Source organism: Pristiophorus japonicus, chromosome 13 (genome assembly GCF_044704955.1).
Source record: "Pristiophorus japonicus isolate sPriJap1 chromosome 13, sPriJap1.hap1, whole genome shotgun sequence".
Taxonomy (NCBI): Eukaryota; Metazoa; Chordata; class Chondrichthyes; family Pristiophoridae; genus Pristiophorus; species Pristiophorus japonicus.
In genome coordinates this window covers 87,776,150-87,792,425 of record NC_091989.1, presented here as the reverse complement: position 1 = coordinate 87,792,425, position 16,276 = coordinate 87,776,150, and the positions used below count along the sequence as shown (strand labels likewise).

Sequence of the window (16,276 nt, the reverse complement as noted above, 5' to 3'; positions counted from 1 at the left end):
TCGAAACCAATGTAACCATCGCTCCTAATAAAAGAATTGTACCTGATAATCCCCCCATCATTTAATCTCCGGCCCTTCCCTCCTCTCAAGCTCCCCCCCAACTTTTCGGGCAGCTGTTGCTTTCTCCTGCAGCCTCTGCCTCTTTTTCACCTCCTGTTTGAAGCTTCCCTGCAATTTCAGTCTCTTCCTTTTATTAGGTTTTGGCTGAGGAGCTGCCCCTTCTCCCACATTCTGACCCTCACTAGCCTTTCCCTTTCCACATGTTGCCACCTCAGTAGTGGAATAGGTAACCGAAAGATGGGATATAAGGAAATGCACAATTATACATTTTATTGTTGTTTTATAAATTTTGATGTTTGCTGTTGTCTCTCATTTCAGTTTTGGGGCTTTGGTATGGAAGGGCAAATTGATGTGTTGATGGGGATGTCCAGAGGAACTGGGAAGTGGGATGAAAATCAGTGGAAATGAGCTTCTATGATACGGTCACGGACCTCCCTTGCAGGATTGCGCTGGAGTCGCTACCTTCTCCGTCATGGGTGTTGCTCCTCCTGGTCCTCCTCCTGAGATGGTGGAGCTATGCCTGGTGACAATGGCTGTGCCCTCCTGATGGCCAGGTTGTGCAGCATATAACAGACGACGATGAATCGGGACACCCGCTCAGCCGAGTACTGGAGGACTCTTCCCGAGCGGTCAAGGCAGCAGAACCGTTGCTTCAGCACTCCGATGTTCTGCTCAGTGGTGTTCCTGGTGGTAGCATGGCTCTCATTATATAAGTGCTGGGCCTGAGTGTTGGGGTTGCGGAGGGGAGGCATGAGCCAGGTGGAGAGCGGATAGCCCTTGTCTCCCAGCAGCCATTCCCGAGCTTGATGTGGTGAATGGTGCAGGATGAAGGCATCGTGACTGCTGGAAGCATAGCGGGCATTGACATTGAGGATTCTGCATGTGTCATCATCATAATCATCATCAAAGGCGGTCCCTCAAAATCGAGGAAGACTTGTTCTCAAGTGACTGTACAGTCCAGTGCGGGAATTACAGTCTCTGTCACAGGTGGAGCAGACAGTGGTTGAAGGAAAGGCTGGGTGGGGAGTCTGGTTTGCCGCAAGCTCCTTCCGCTGCCTGTGCTTGGTTTCTGCATGCTCTCGACGACGAGACTCGAGGTGCTCAGCACCCTCCCGGACGCTCTTCCTCCACTTAGGGTAGTCTTGGGCCAGGAATTCCCAGGTGCCGGTGGGGATGTTGCACTTTATCAAGGAGGCTTTGAGGGTGTCCTTGAAACGTTTCCTCTGCCAATCTGGGGCTCGCTTGCCGTGTCGGAGCTCCGAATAGAGCACTTGCTGAGGGAGTCTCGTGTCGGGTATGCGGACGATGTGGCCCACCCAACGGAGCTGGTCGAGCGTGATCAGTGCTTCGATGCTGAGGATGTTGGCCTGAGCGAGAACACTGACGTTGGTGCACCTGTCCTCCCAGTGGATTTGCAGGATCTTGCGGAGGCAGCGCTGGTGGTATTTTTCCAGTGCTTTGAGATGTCTGCTGTATATAGTCGATGTCTTTGAGCCATATAGGAGGACGGGTATCACTACTGCCCTGTAGACCATAAGATTGGTGGCAGATTTGAGGTCCTGGTCTTCAAACACACTCTTCCTCAGGCGACCGAAGGCTGCGCTGGCACACTGGAACGGTGTTGGACCTCGTCATCGATGTCTGCCCTCGCTGATAGTAGGCTCCCGACGTATGGTCGCATACCAACTGCACATTCAGTGAGCAGCAGCCTTTGTGGTTACGGAAGTTCTCAGGATTGTGATGCGGTTACCGCAAAGCAACATGGGTGCAGTCAGTCGCGCCCTGCACCATAGGTGTTATGTATGGAGAAAGAGTCAGACTGAACACTGTGAGCTCAAAGTAAAGTGTGACCTTCGTCTTTTTTTGCAGGTCTCCAGAGTGCATCTCCAACCTGTGAAACCTTCTTAAATACCTGTGCTCCCAAGGGATTATGGGATCCCTTGGGACTCCAGGGGATGAGCCCTCTGGTGGCTGTACAGAGTATATACAAGTTTACATACACTCCCCTCTCCACCCCCCGCAAAGTCAACAGTGTAACTATTTACAAGGTGAGTTGATCTGAGGTCCTTCTTGCCCTGGTTGATTGTCTCGGTGTGAAAGCTGGCATTGGTGAATCAACTGTTGGGCCCTCACTGGGTTACTGTGCAGCTGGCCTTGCTGGGCTGCCTGATGTGGTGGGTCCTGCTGGGCTGCTGTGGATGATGGGTTCTGCTTCGTGGCCAACCGTGGTGCCGGTTGCCACCGGTGTGTATGTTGGGGGTCAAAGAAGGTAGGGTCCAAGGTGGATTGCTCAGGATAGTCCATGAATCTGAGTTTGATTTGGTCCAAGTGTTTCCGGTGAATGAGTCCATTTGAAAGTTTGACTCGAAACACCCTGCTCCCCTCTTTGGCCACGACAGTGCCGGGAAGCTACTTGGGACCTTGTCCATAATTCAATACAAATACAGAACCATTGATTTCAATCTCGCATGACATATTTGCTCTATCATGGTATGTACTTTGTTGAAGCCGCATGCTCTCTACCTGTTCATGTAGATTAGGGTGAACTAACGAGAGCCTTGTCTTAAGTGCTCTTTTCATGAGCAGCTCAGCAGGTGGGATCCCAGTGAGCGAATGGGGTCTCGTGCGGTAGCTAAGCAGGACTCGGTATAGGCAAGTCTGCAGTGAGCCTTCCGTTACCCTCTTCAAGCCCTGCTTGACGGTTTGCACTGCTCTCTCTGCCTGACCATTGGACGCTGGTTTGAGCGGGGCAGATGTGACATGTTTGATCCCGTTGCGGGTCATAAATTCTTTGAACTCAGCATTGGTAAAACATGGCCCGTTGTCGCTCACCAGGACATCGGGTAGGCCATGTGTGGCAAACATGGCCCGCAGGCTTTCAGTAGTGGCAGCGGACGTGCTAGCTGACATTATATCACATTCAATCCATTTGGAGTACGCATCTACAACCACAAGGAACACTTTACCCAAGAACGGGTCTGTATAGTCAATGTGTACCCTAGACCACGGTTTGGAGGGCCAAGACCATAAACTTAGCGGCGCCTCACTGGGTACATTGCTTAACTGTGAGCATGTATTACATCTGTGCACACAGGACTCTTAAGTCCACATCGATACCGGGCCACCACACGTGGGATCTGGCTATTGCTTTCATCCTTACGATGCCTGGGTGAGTACTGTGGAAGTCACTGATGAAGGTGTCTTTGCCATTCTTGGGCACCACTACTCGATTGCTCCAAAGACGGCAATCTGCCTGTATAGACATTTCATCTTTGCGCCGCTGGAACGGCTTTATCTCTTCCTGCATTTCCACTGGGACACTGGACCAGTTCCCATGAAGCCCACAGTTTTTAACTAGGGACCGTAAGGGGTCCTGGATCGTCCAGGTTTTGATCTGCCGGGCAGTGACGGGTGATTGCTCACTCTCAAATACTTCCATAACCGTGGCTAGATCTGCGGGCTGCGCCACTCCCACCCCCGTGGTGGGCAATGGCAGCCTACTGAGAACATCGGCGCAGTTTTCTGTGCCTAGCCTGTGGCGGATGGTGTCGTTGTATGCGGACAACGTGAGCGCCCATCTCTGGATGCGGGCCGATGCATTAGTATTTATCCCCTTACTCTCGGAAAACAGGGATATAAGTGGCTTATGGTCAGTTTCCAATTCGAATTTTAGCCCAAACAGATATTGATGCATTTTCTTTACCCCATAGACACACGCTAATGCTTCTTTTTCAATCATGCTGTAGGCTCTCTCAGCCTTAGACAGACTCCTGGATGCATAAGCAACCGGTTGCAATTTCCCAAAATCATTAGCTTGTTGCAATACACACCCGACGTCATATGACGACGCATCACATGCTAGTACCAAATGTTTACATGGATCATACAACACAAGCAATTTGTTTGAACATAACAATTTTCTTGCTTTTACAAAGGCATTTTCTTGGCTTTTGCCCCATACCCATTCATCCCCTTTACGCAGTAAGACATGCAGTGGATCTAACAGTGTGCTGAGACCCGGTAAGAAGTTACCAAAGTAGTTAGGAGTCCTAGAAACGACCGCAGCTCTGTCACGTTCTGTGGCCTCGGTGCGTTCTCGATTGCCCCCGTCTTCGAATCGGTGGGTCTGATGCCGTTCGCCGCGATCCTCCTCCCCAGGAACTCCACTTCAGGCGCCAGGAAAATGCACTTCGAGCGTTTTAACTTGAGCCGCATGCGATTGGGTCGACAAAGAACCTCCTCCAGGTTCTGCAGATGCTCGACTGTGTCCCGACCTGTAACCAAGAAATCGTCATGGAAGACCACAGTGCGTAGGACCAACTTCAGTAAGCTTTCCATGTTTCTCTGGAATATCGCTGCCGCTGATCGAATTCCAAACAGGCATCTGTTATAAATGAAAAAACCTTTGTGCGTGTTGATGCAGGTGAGGCCCTTCGATGACACCTCCAGTTCCTGCGTCATGTAGGCTGAAGTCAAATCTAGCTTCGTGAACATCTTTCCTCCTGCCAGTGTTGCAAAGAGATTGTCGGTCTTTGGTAGTGGGTATTGGTCCTGCAGGGAGAAACGATTGATAGTTACTTTGTAATCGCCACAGATTCTGACTGTGTCGTCTCCCTTGAGGATTGGGACAATAGGATTGTCCTTGAATTCGATTGGTGAAATAATGCCCTCTCTTTGCAGCCGGTCTCGCTCGATCTCTACCCTTTCTCTCATCATGTACGGTACTGCTCTCGCCTTGTGATGGATGGGTCGTGCCCCCGGAATTAGGTGGATCTGCATTTTTGCTCCTTGGAATTTCCCGATGCCTGGTTCGAACAGCGAAGGAAATTTGTTTAAGACCTGGGCACACGAAGTGTCGTCAGTGGGCGATAGTGCTCGGACGTCGTCCCAGTTCCAGCGTATCTTTCCCAGCCAGCTCCTGCCGAGCAGTGTGGGACCATCGCCTGGTACCACCCAGAGTGGTAGCTTGTGCACCACTCCATCGTAGGAGACCTTCGCAGTAGCACTGCCGATTACAGGAATCAGTTATTTCGTGTAAGTTCTTAGTCTCGTGCGAATTGGAGTTAAGACTGGCCTTGAGGCCTTGTTGTACCACAATTTTTTGAAATACTTTTTGCCCATGGTGGACTGGCTCGCACCCGTTTCCAGCTCCATTGACACCGGGAGTCCATTTAGATTAACATTCAGCATTATCGGGGGACACTTTGTGGTGAATGTGTGCACCCCATGTTCCTCTGTCTCCTCGGTCGGAGGCTCTGGTTCGTCGTGATCCTCCATGGATCTGTCCTCCTCTGCAACGTGGTAGTTTGCAGGTTTAACAGGCTTTGCAGCTCGTTTGCACACTCATTGGAGATGTCCCATTGTTCCACAGCCCTTGCAAACATACCCTTTGAAGCGGCATGAATAGAAACAATGATCACCCCCGCAGCGCCAACAAGGTGTTAATGGCCTTGCCTTCATCACCCTTGATGGTGGACTCTGAGACATCTACGGACGTGCAGCTGCAGGCATGTGTGACCTGCCCTGTACGTTGTGATTTGAAAACATCACTTTGTTCACGGTACTTGTAGCAGCACTTGTGTGCTGAGAGATTTGCTTAGTATTGTCACTGGTGGCAATGAACGCCTGGACTATCACTATGGCCTTACTCAAGATTGGGGTCTCGACAGTCAAAAGTTTGAGAAGTATGGTTTTGTGGCCAATGCCCAGTACGAAAAAGTCTCTGAGCATGTGCTCCAAATGTCTTTCAAATTCGCAATGTCCTGCAAGGCGTCTTAGCTCGGCAACATAACTCGCCACTTCCTGGCCTTCAGACCTTTTGTAGGTGTAGAACCGGTACCTTGCCATCAGAACGCTTTCCTTTGGGTTCAAATGCTCCCGGACCAGTGTGCACAAATCATCGCACGATCTCTCCCTGGGTTTCACTGGAATAAGCAGATTTATCATGAGGCCATACGTTGGTGCCCCATAGACGGTGAGGAGAATCGCCCTTCATTTGGCAGCGTTCTCTTCTCTATCCAGCTCGTTGACTACGAAGTATTGGTCGAGTTGCTCCACATTATTTCCCAATCATCTCCCTCCGAGAATTTCTCCAGAATGCCCACTGTTCTCTGCATCTTTGGGTTTGCTATCTGTATCTCGTCGCCAGTTGTTATATATGGAGAAAGAGTCAGACAGAACACTGTGAGCTCAAAGTAAAGTATGACCGTAGTCTTTTATTGCAAGTCTCCAGAGTGCCTCTCCAACCTGTGAGGCCTCCTTAAATACCTGTGCTCCCAAGGGATTATGGGATCCCTTGGGACTCCAGGGGATAAGCCCTCTGGTGGCTGGACAGAGTATATACAAGTCTGCATGTATAATAATGGGGAAGCCCGCTATCCTGCCAAATCCACATGTACCAGTGTTTCTCCCTCTCTCTCTGTCTGCCTTTCTCCTTGTACTTCTCCCTCTCACTTTCTTTGCCTTTCTCTTTGTCTTGCTGCCTCTCTCTTTCTCTCTGCCTTTCCCTCCGCCTTTGTCTCCGCCACGTAACCTCCGACAGTGACGTCGGAGCAGGAGGTCAAGTGCCAACACAGCCCCCATGAAACGAGAAAAACGTTGGCGAGTCAAATCTGCCCTGAATTAAATAAAGCAATGTTTAAGAGCCAGAACATTCCTTGTGCTCAAAACCCCTACAATCTTTGCAAGAGGCACTCCGCCTATCTGTCAGCAAGCTGGAAATATTAATGGCTGACACCTTTAAATAGCACTTCTCTAGCCGACTCCCACCTACAACTCAACAGGCGAAGCTGGCTTTGTCAGCGCCAGGCGGGAGCTGATGGGAGAGATGGTAACAAGGTGGTGCGCACGGCGATGACATCATCATCGTCGGGCGCACCCGTGCAGGTAGCACTTCCGCAAAAACCGAGGCCAATTTCACTGGGTGCAGACGCCCTGGTGAAAACACATCTGCGCACCCCGAAGGTACTAACAGGAGGCACATGAGGGGCCAATTTCAGCCCTTAGGGAATCTTCTCTGCTATCACAGTTTCTCCAACAATGCCGCTCCCTTCGGCCTCATCTCCACCACTGACCCTTGCTCCCCGTTTATTCTCTCTCTGGGACAATGGCGTGTCTCCACCTACCTTGCTCCCTTTTGGCGTCTTTGCCCCCCCGCTCTTGCCCTGCCGGCTCTTTAAGGTTCCTGCCTCTTTCACCCTCTCCTTGTCTTGCCCCCTCCTGTTCCAACTCCCCGTCTTACTTTGGAGTACTTACACTTACCCTGCTCCCGCCATGGACACATCTTTCTTTAGGGAGAGCCGAGCCATGTAATGTCTCGATTCTGCCCTCGACTACCCTCCGTTGCCTTTGTCCTGTTCCATCATCTCCATCCCGTTCCCAGCTTTGCAATTTTCTGCCTATTCTTGCGCTCTTTTCTCATTCCATTCGCTGACTGTGTCCTCCGCCTGCTCTGCTCCTCTGGCCACTCCACTCACACCTCCTGCTCCTCCTCCCAGCTCTTCGTCACTCAAAGGGCTTCCTTCTGCCTCACACTCACAGCGGGTGGGGCCTTTGTGACACACCCCTCAGTTCTCTGCCCTGCAGCTCCGAGCGATGTGTCCAGACTCGCCGCAGTTATAACGGTACAGGTCTGGACAGCTACATATAAGTTGGTCGTGTCCAAGCAAACCTTCACCCGGTTATCATGCAGTAGACGGAAGTACTGCAGTCCTTCCATTGTCTCGATTTTCATGCTGTAGGGCAATGACTTCACCTCCTCTGGGAACCGCACCTTTACATAACGGGTTCCAGCTGCTCCCCCGCGTTCCTGGATAGTATCTTCTTATTGCCGAGCAAATTTTAATGCCCCACGACTCCAGCATTTTTATTAGCACTTCGTCCTCAATATAAACTGGCAGGTTTAAGAATTAGACCATCACTATTTTCAAGCGCTATCTTTAACGCCTCACCGTGATTAACCCCCGGGGCTGCTGTTTATGGGCCAAAAAGGCCCTAAAACCTGAAAATCACAACCCGAAAACCCACCACGAACTTCTTACAAATGCACTCCAACTCGCTACAGTAATCAAGCACCCAGCAGCACCTGCTCACTCCTGGCCCTTCCCACTGACAGCGGCTACCCACTGAGCCACAGCTGAAACACGCTTGCTGCTGTGCGCAAATTGATGGCTATGTTTCCCTACATTACTACAGTGACTACACTTCAAAAAGTACTCAATTGGCAGTAAAGCACTTTAGGATGCCTTGAGGTCATGAAAGGTGCTCTATAAATGCAAGTCTTTCTTTCTTTCTTTCAGGAAGGACACTAAGAGCCTCGTCATGCGGAATAATTGCCTCCTGCCAGTGGGTTGGAGAATCAGTGGGATGGAGAATCTAGGCGATGATTTCGCTCTGACTTTGGACCAAGGCGTTATTGAACCCAAGTCTGAATTCCGTATGCATATGCACTTCAGAGCCGTGCGACACATCAACCTAAAAAAGTATATTCGATTGGAGGTAAGGTGGGAAGAGAAGGAGAGTACTGATATTGTGAAATATGCTGTTTTCATTCACTAGACTCTTTATTCAAAACAAAATAATTTTCTGAGGAAGGGCACACAACCGAAGCACGTGCCCCAATTTTAGCTCAGTGCGCTGGTGTGCTGTGCGGTGGCCTGGGTGGGTGGGAAGCCCCTATGCTGTTGGTGGGTGAGGCTCAGGCCTCATTTCATGTTCGGTGCCTGACTCCGGTGGGAATCATTCCCTGGCCCGGACTGGAGCCTGATTCCACATGGCAGGAGGCCTCCACTGGGGAAATGAGGGAACAGTCCCTGGCAATAAGGTAAGTGATCGGGTAAGGGGTATTGTGGTCACGGGGGTGGGGGGAAACCTGGGGCAAGGGAAGATCAAGGTATCCTTGTGGGGTATGGAGGGACAATAGTAGGTCATTCGGTTAGATCATGGCTGATCTGTACCTCAACTCCATTTACCTTTGATACCCAATTTGTGTCTATGTTCATATTACACTGTGTTTATTGCTGTCTCTTCAGGTCTACGACACACAAAACATTCTTGGCATTGTTCAGACTGAAAACATTCTGATCCTTGCAGAAGCTTATGATGTGGCACTGGACATCAGTTTTCCAAAAGGTAAGCCTGCAGCTGATCCAGCCTCCAACACCATTCACTTTTTGCGGCTTCATTCCTTGGTTTCCTGCTTTTAAACCCAAGGACATGTCAAGCAAACAAAACGTTAAATCTTCACGTCATCGTAAACCAAAGGATACTTTCTTGTCATCATTGAATTTCCTGTCCTTGAACTTGCCTGCATCTCCACTAAGTTATTTTAACACATGGCAACAAATGCAACTTGCACATTAGTCTGCCTCCTCACAATAGGATGACCTCAGTTTACAGGAATAAAAAGCAAAACGAGACTCAGATGCTGGAAATCTGCAACAGGAAGCAGGAAATGCCAGGAACACTCAGCAGGCCAGGCAGCACCTCAGGGGATAGCAATGAGTTAATGTTTTGTGTGAACCCTACATCAGAATTTGCAACTTGTCTGCTCTCTCCACAGATACTGATGGATAGTGCGAGTGTGTTCGGCATTTTCTGTTTCTGTTTAACAGAGGTCTCAGATGGATTATTTAACACAAAATGTTCTCAATCAAATTAGCAGTGACATTGCTGTTAGCATGGGTTTCTCATTACACATGGCTTTGCCACAGAATGAAATAAAGTTCATGCCGACGGTCCCAAACACACCGCTGACTAATCATTTGGAAGACAAGTTTGCTGTAACTTCAAAACCATGTAAAGTCAAAGTCTTCTGCATGTGTTGCTGAGGCTGGGTGATGTATTTATGTTGCAAATGTCTAGTAAGAAGCATCAAGTTTCCTACACTTCAAAAAATGCATCATTGGCTGTAAAGCGCTTTGGGACGTCCTGAGATCATGAAAGATCCTCGAAAAATGGAAGACTTTCTTTTTTTTCTTTATCGTGCACTGGCTGCACCAGTTCCTACCCCTGGTTAGCTTAGTTCAGTTTAGAGTCTCCTCTGCTTAGTGGCACATGAGGCAACCCATTCCTTCCATCACCTTCTCCTCCCTCCAGGTGGAATCCAGTCTGAGACACACCGTGTGCTTCTGCCACGGGGCAGCCTGCTGACATGACCAAACCACCATAGCTGTGACAAGCAGGCTGAAGACTCTCCTCCGGGTCCTTGAGCTCAATGCTACTTTGCCACTGCTACTATGATTATTTTGAAAATACATTAACACCTCATCCTTGTGTGTCTGTTACAGGTTCAGATGGTGGGCTTGACTTTGGTATCAACAAAGTTCATGATAATGTGAAGCAAACCATCGCCTTGAAGAACAAGGGCAAATATGAGATTGGATACAGGTACTTGTTTGTTTTTTTCCTCTCCTGAAGGCACTGACTCATGCTGGGCTACACTTTCATGGGCATAACCTCTTATCACGTGCCCAAGTGACCATTCTTTGTGTGTGAACTCAGCCAATAAATGCCAACAGCTGACCCCAGTTCTGTCCGCATTTGTGCATTTCCCAGAGTTTAATGAGTGGGAATGTGAGCTGATTTTCCCCTCCGAACTCGTAGCCGCCATTGTCCAAACTGAGTGAAGAGGAACATTATATGTCTGTGTAACAGATATCTCAAGTGTTGTCAGAATTGGCCGACAATTAAAATAAAATGGCGGCCCGGTGGAGCGCCCTCTCCTTTAAGGGCGGACAGCCGCTGGCAGCTTCTCGCCGGGAAAAGCTATTGGGGCACCGAGCGGCGGCGGCTCCAATCCTGCGGGGCAATTTCCTCAGAGGCGGTAATGGACCTTAAGGAGGGGGGCATTTTCAGCCCCTAAATCTTGGACTTTCCCAGTCTGCATGGCCAGTACACCCCACACGGGGCATTTACTCATCAACGCCACTCAGTGTTTTCTTAGCAACTACCTCCTGATTTTTTCAATAGCGGGGCTCAGTGTGCAGTTAGTACAGCATCTCACAATTTAACCAGACAGGCTTTCAGTTCTGCATCACGGTGGTAATCACAGTCCAGGGGCAAGTCAGAGAGCACAGTACTGCCTGGGACAGTCCCTTAGCTAGAGCATTGGAATAAACTCAGCTGTTTTAAGCTAGCATTTGTATGGGGTGCAGCTCATAACTTTTGGGTCTGAAGAAGTTTAAAGACCATGAAGTAGATTTTCATTGGTGGTGGAAAACCGACTGTAGCGATTGGCTGCCCATTGTACGCCCCACCTGATTTTCATCACCATTGACTTTAATGCAAAGGATAATCGGACGGGGTGTGTGTGTATCAAGCTTACTGATCCAGGACCACCTGTTTTCTCTCCCTGCTGAAAGTGAAACTCTGCCCTGCATGGTTGGACCCACTGTTTGGAATGCTTGTAGGAACTGGTTTCTCATTGCTTGGCCCTCACATTAGTACAGTATAATTGCAGTCCAGATCAAAGTGACATCTAAGATGTAACCCGGCATCTGTTGGACCCTCTCCATCTCCTCACTGGAACTTTAATGCTTCTTTTTTAATGTTTTTAATGTCTGACTGTCAAGAAATAGCTGCTCAGTGACAGAACATTGCGTGTAGATGCTAATAAACATGTTCAGACCTCCGTTACCATCGGGTAGAGTGGATGAGTATCCAGTATCACCCACATCTGGCTACTGGACACTACACTATGTCTGTGTAACAGCTATTCAAGTGTTGTTAGTTCTTTACAATAGTTTTACTAACTTTCAGTTGAGGGCCACAATGCTAACAGGTGACTGACGGGCACATTCAGGACTACTTTGTACACGGTGTACTGTGGAGCGATGAGCCGGGGCAGTCTGTGCCCATGGTTTATCACGCAGTGAGTTTCAAATTTCAATCACATCACTGTAACCCCAGACACTTAGGCATGTGTACAAGGGACGAGAATAAAGTTAGAGGGCCCCTTCTGTCGCAGGGTGGAAGCTGGGATAATCCTACCTGATAACAGGATAACTACCTACTAATAGGGTGATCCTGCCTACTAATAGGGTGATCCTGCCTTCTAATAGGACAACTCTGCCTGCTATTGGGATAATCCTACCTGATATTCAGATAACTCTACCTACTAATAGGGTGATTTGCCTGATAGTGGAATAACGCTATCTGCTAATAGTATTCACTTGTCTTTTGCTGGAAAACAAGGGCAGCATAGTGAACAGCCCTGAACCCCAGGGTATAAAGACACAGGGATAAGCAAATCTGCTGAGAGCCAAAGGCATTGGGGAGGGGGACCACAAGTGGCCAGCACCAGCCCCTAATGGGAAGATCCCTGCTCCCCTCACCTATTGGTTCTGCCGGTGGTTTTACTCATGCTCATACAGATTGTATTCGTTCTTCTGTTAGATTTCAACTACTTCCCACAAGGCGTGACATGCCAGACCTGAACTCACTGTTCATCATTCAGCCCATAAAGGGTTCTCTGTCTCCCAATGACCGTCCCAGTCACATTGCAATCAGCTTCAGCAGCAAAACGACCACAGAGATCAAGGACGAGCCCATCTTGCACTGCCAGGTAAGGGCGGAGTTACTGGAAGCTTTGTGGTACTGATTACAGGCAATTGGAGCTCTGTGATTGCCATTACTAGTGTATCCATTGAGGTTTGCTTTCTAGCCACACTTCAAAATCAGGCAGGTCATCATCATCATAGGCAGTCCCTCAGAATCGAGGAAGACTTGCTTCCACTCCTGAAGTGAGTTCTTTGGTGGCTGAACAGTCCAAGACGAGAGCCACAGACCCTGTCACAGGTGGGACAGATAGTCGTTGAGGGTAAGAGAGGGTGGGACTGGTTTGCTGCATGCTCCTTCCACTGTCTGCGCTTGATTTCTACTCTCGGCGTTGAGATTTGAGGTGCTCAGCGCCCTCTCGGATGCACTTCCTCCACTTAGGGTGGTCTTGGGCCAGGGACTCCCAGGTGGCAGTGGGGATGTCGCACTTTACCAGGGGGGCTTTGAGGGTGTCCTTGTAGCGTTTCCGCTGCCCACCTTTGGCTCATTTGCCTCAAAGGAGCTCCGAGTAGAGCACTTGCTTTGGGAGTCTCGTGTCTGGCATGCAAACTATGTGGCCCACCCAGCGGAGCTGATCGAGTGTGGTCAGTGCTTCAATGCCGGTAACCTGGACATTAAAATGCCTTTATAGTTTGTGCCATTTTATTTTCTTCTATTGTTGTCATACTTGTGCACAAATTCCAAATTGTGGTTTGTTCCCCGCCATCCTTTTAAACTCAGTTGAGAATAATTTGCCAAGATACACACTACAATTCACCCATTAACGGAATCACTCTTCCTGACTCTAGCGGTTGTTCTCTGCCCAGCATCCTTTGTGTTGATGGGTTCTATTAATTGTCGTGCTATGGGGTCGGTTTCCCAATGCAGTGTGGACCACGGACAGTGACTACCCACCCACCGGCCGCCTGCCCGCCTGAAAGTCTGGGCAGGTCTAGGCCTCATTAGCTGAAGATCGGTGGGCAGGAAACAAAGTGCCCCAGGGCACCCCGCCAGCTGAGGCAGCAGTGGGCAACCTGGAATCCGTTCTGGGGAGGGGGAGGGACCCAGCACGGCAGCACTCCTCCTAAATGAAAACATAGCTGCAGGGCTCCTCCATCTGGATTGCCAGCTGAAATGCTGGAGAGAGTGTGCAGCGCACTCCACCCAGTACTGTCCTAAAATGGCATCGTATGACCCTGATCTGCATCATAAACAGGCCAGCCGCCTGACTCGGGTGGGGCCTGGGGCCCAGGACCCAGCGATATGCCTGTGGAAAGACTGTAGCAGCCACTGCCACGGCGGGAATATAGCGGTACATCATTCCCCTTTATATTCAGGGGCGTTACCACCCCATTTCCCTCATAATCTTCCCCTTATATCTTGGTTCCTCATGCCCTTTTCAGGTGCTGTGAAACTCTTAGGGTAAATGTTCCACTTAAAATGAATGGGCAGAGAATTACAGACTGATGACGTCCAACAGGGGAATATTTACTCTCTCATCATTCTCTTCATGCTTCTCACGATTCTATGCAACTCTTGCATGTCATGACTGAGGTCCTTCACCTGATCTCCCAGAGAGCGATCAGAAGCAGAAACCTTGCCTACTGTTCCCCCTCCCTAGCCCCAATGTGGTGAGGCCGAGTGTCGCATCTACTTTTGCTTTGGCTGCTATCAGTTTATATGCCTCGGACCGCAGATCGAGCCTAGGAGCTTCTGGTCAGCGTAGCTCAGCTTTACACTGGCTATGTGCCTTACACCTCGTCTCTCGACCGATCCAAGTGAAGGAATGAGCAAGAATCAGTGCAATGGCTATGGTGTTGTCATTATGATTAAGTTAGTTTTACTCGCCTTTTAACGGAATCATCCTATCTCGCCAGCTGTGTTTTATTTGGGTTTATGTACCGTCGCCTGTAAATCCAGCTAAATGAGTAGTATTTGGTTGGTCCAGTGGTGAACTGTTTTCTCTTTGTGAATGCAGGTGATTGAGCCCAACCTGCGTGAAGGAGGAGAGGTCATAGCCAGCATTCCAGTGAAAATATCCATCCGTGCCACCTTCTCCACCTACGAGATCTTGCCAGCCAGGGAGATTAACTTCGGCACCGTGCTAATTGGCAACCGCAAAAACCGCACATTCATCCTCGAGAACAAGGGTGAATTTGACTTCAAATACTTCATCTTCAAAATGTCAACCTTGGCATCACGCCAGACAAAGAAGGGGTACGGAACATGCTTAGCTGTTGAGCGCATCGAGCCGCTGTTGTGTTTGCAGTTTGCCCTAAGCTGCATCGAGGGTTTCGCGCTCTGGATGGGGCAGCAGTTGAGACGTCACAATTGACTTCAGTGCCCCTGAGTTTAGAGCAAAGAAAACCAGCCAGTATTCCTGCTCCTGATCACTCTCTATCCCAAACTGTGTAGGGATGCACAAAGAGGAAATGAGGCTTAACTGTGAAGCTCCCCCACCAGCCCCCACCACTGCCAATTGGCTGTCTGATTCTCGTCGCCCCAGCTCGCACTTGTCATTTGGGACAAAGTAGCGACAGGAGGCCGGTGTCCGTGGAACTGTGCTCAGCAAGAATGGGCACCTTCAGGAGAGCGTTCGCGGGGGTGGACAATTGGTTTGAATGATATCTTTTATGAAGATACTGGTTGTAGAGCAGTGGGAGGGTAGAAGGCAGACCACCATGTTAATTAATTGGCACAGGTTAAAGTGTGGAGCCCAGCACACCTTTACAGGGTGAAATCCTGCCCACCAAGGTGGGCTTTGTGCTTCTTTTTCTGAATCCTCTAAATCTGGCACTGTTTAAATAGACAGGCAGGCAAGAACAGTATCTTGACAGCACGAGTCAGAGAAAAAATCTGTTTCTTGCTGGTTGAGAAGCTCACGTTGTGTTGCTGTTGCGGTGGGAGCCAGTCTGACTGCACAAGAAAGAAGAAAGAATAAACTTTCACAGCCTCATAAATCCCCAAATGCTTCAACAGATGATTAAGTGCAGTTGCTGTTGTATTGTAGGGAAAGGTGGCAGCCAATGTGAGCACGGCAAGATCCCACCAACAGCAAGGTGATGACGACCAGATAATCTGTTTTTAGGTGTTAGTTGCAGGATAAATATTGGCCAGGACAACGTGGAGAACTCCCCTGCTCTTGTTCGAATAGTGTTATGGGATCTTTTACATCCACCTGGGATGGCAGGCGGGGCCTCAATTTAACATCTGATCCGAAAGATGGCACCTCTGACAATGCAGCACTCCCTTAGTACTGCACTGGAGTGTTGGACTGAATACTATGCTCAAGATTCTGGAGTAGGACTTGAACCCACAACCTTCTGACTCCGAGATGAGAGTGCTTTCCACTGAGCTAATATTTGTTCCATGAGGATAGGCGACCATGGATATCATTTGTCGTTAACATTTGCACTTTCATCCTCTGGTTCATTATACCTTTCAACAAAGTACCTTGTAACTCCCTCCTTCCCTGCAGCAGCATTGCTAGCTGAGGATTCTCCTCTTGGCAAAACATGATGTTGTTTTCTTCAGCCCACTTTGAAAACACCTTGTCAACTGAGCTGAGGAGCAGTATTGGTGTCCCGACTTCGGAAAGGTCAGGAGGGGAGATCAGAGAGAAACTGGAAAAAGATGTGAAGTCAGGGCTAGGGCAGGGGGCTTCCTTTGTTGAAGTGTGGCC

General features: G+C 49.3%; 1 protein-coding gene across 1 annotated transcript in view; it reads left to right on the top strand.

The window, feature by feature from the left end:
- The window catches only part of hydin (HYDIN axonemal central pair apparatus protein), a 1,725,340-nt gene that overhangs the window by 1,184,147 nt on the left and 524,917 nt on the right, over positions 1–16,276 (top strand). The window contains 5 exon segments of the mRNA XM_070897728.1: positions 8,358–8,556; positions 9,090–9,189; positions 10,347–10,446; positions 12,454–12,622; positions 14,573–14,811. Of these exon segments, the coding sequence (XP_070753829.1) occupies positions 8,358–8,556; positions 9,090–9,189; positions 10,347–10,446; positions 12,454–12,622; positions 14,573–14,811 (807 nt within the window).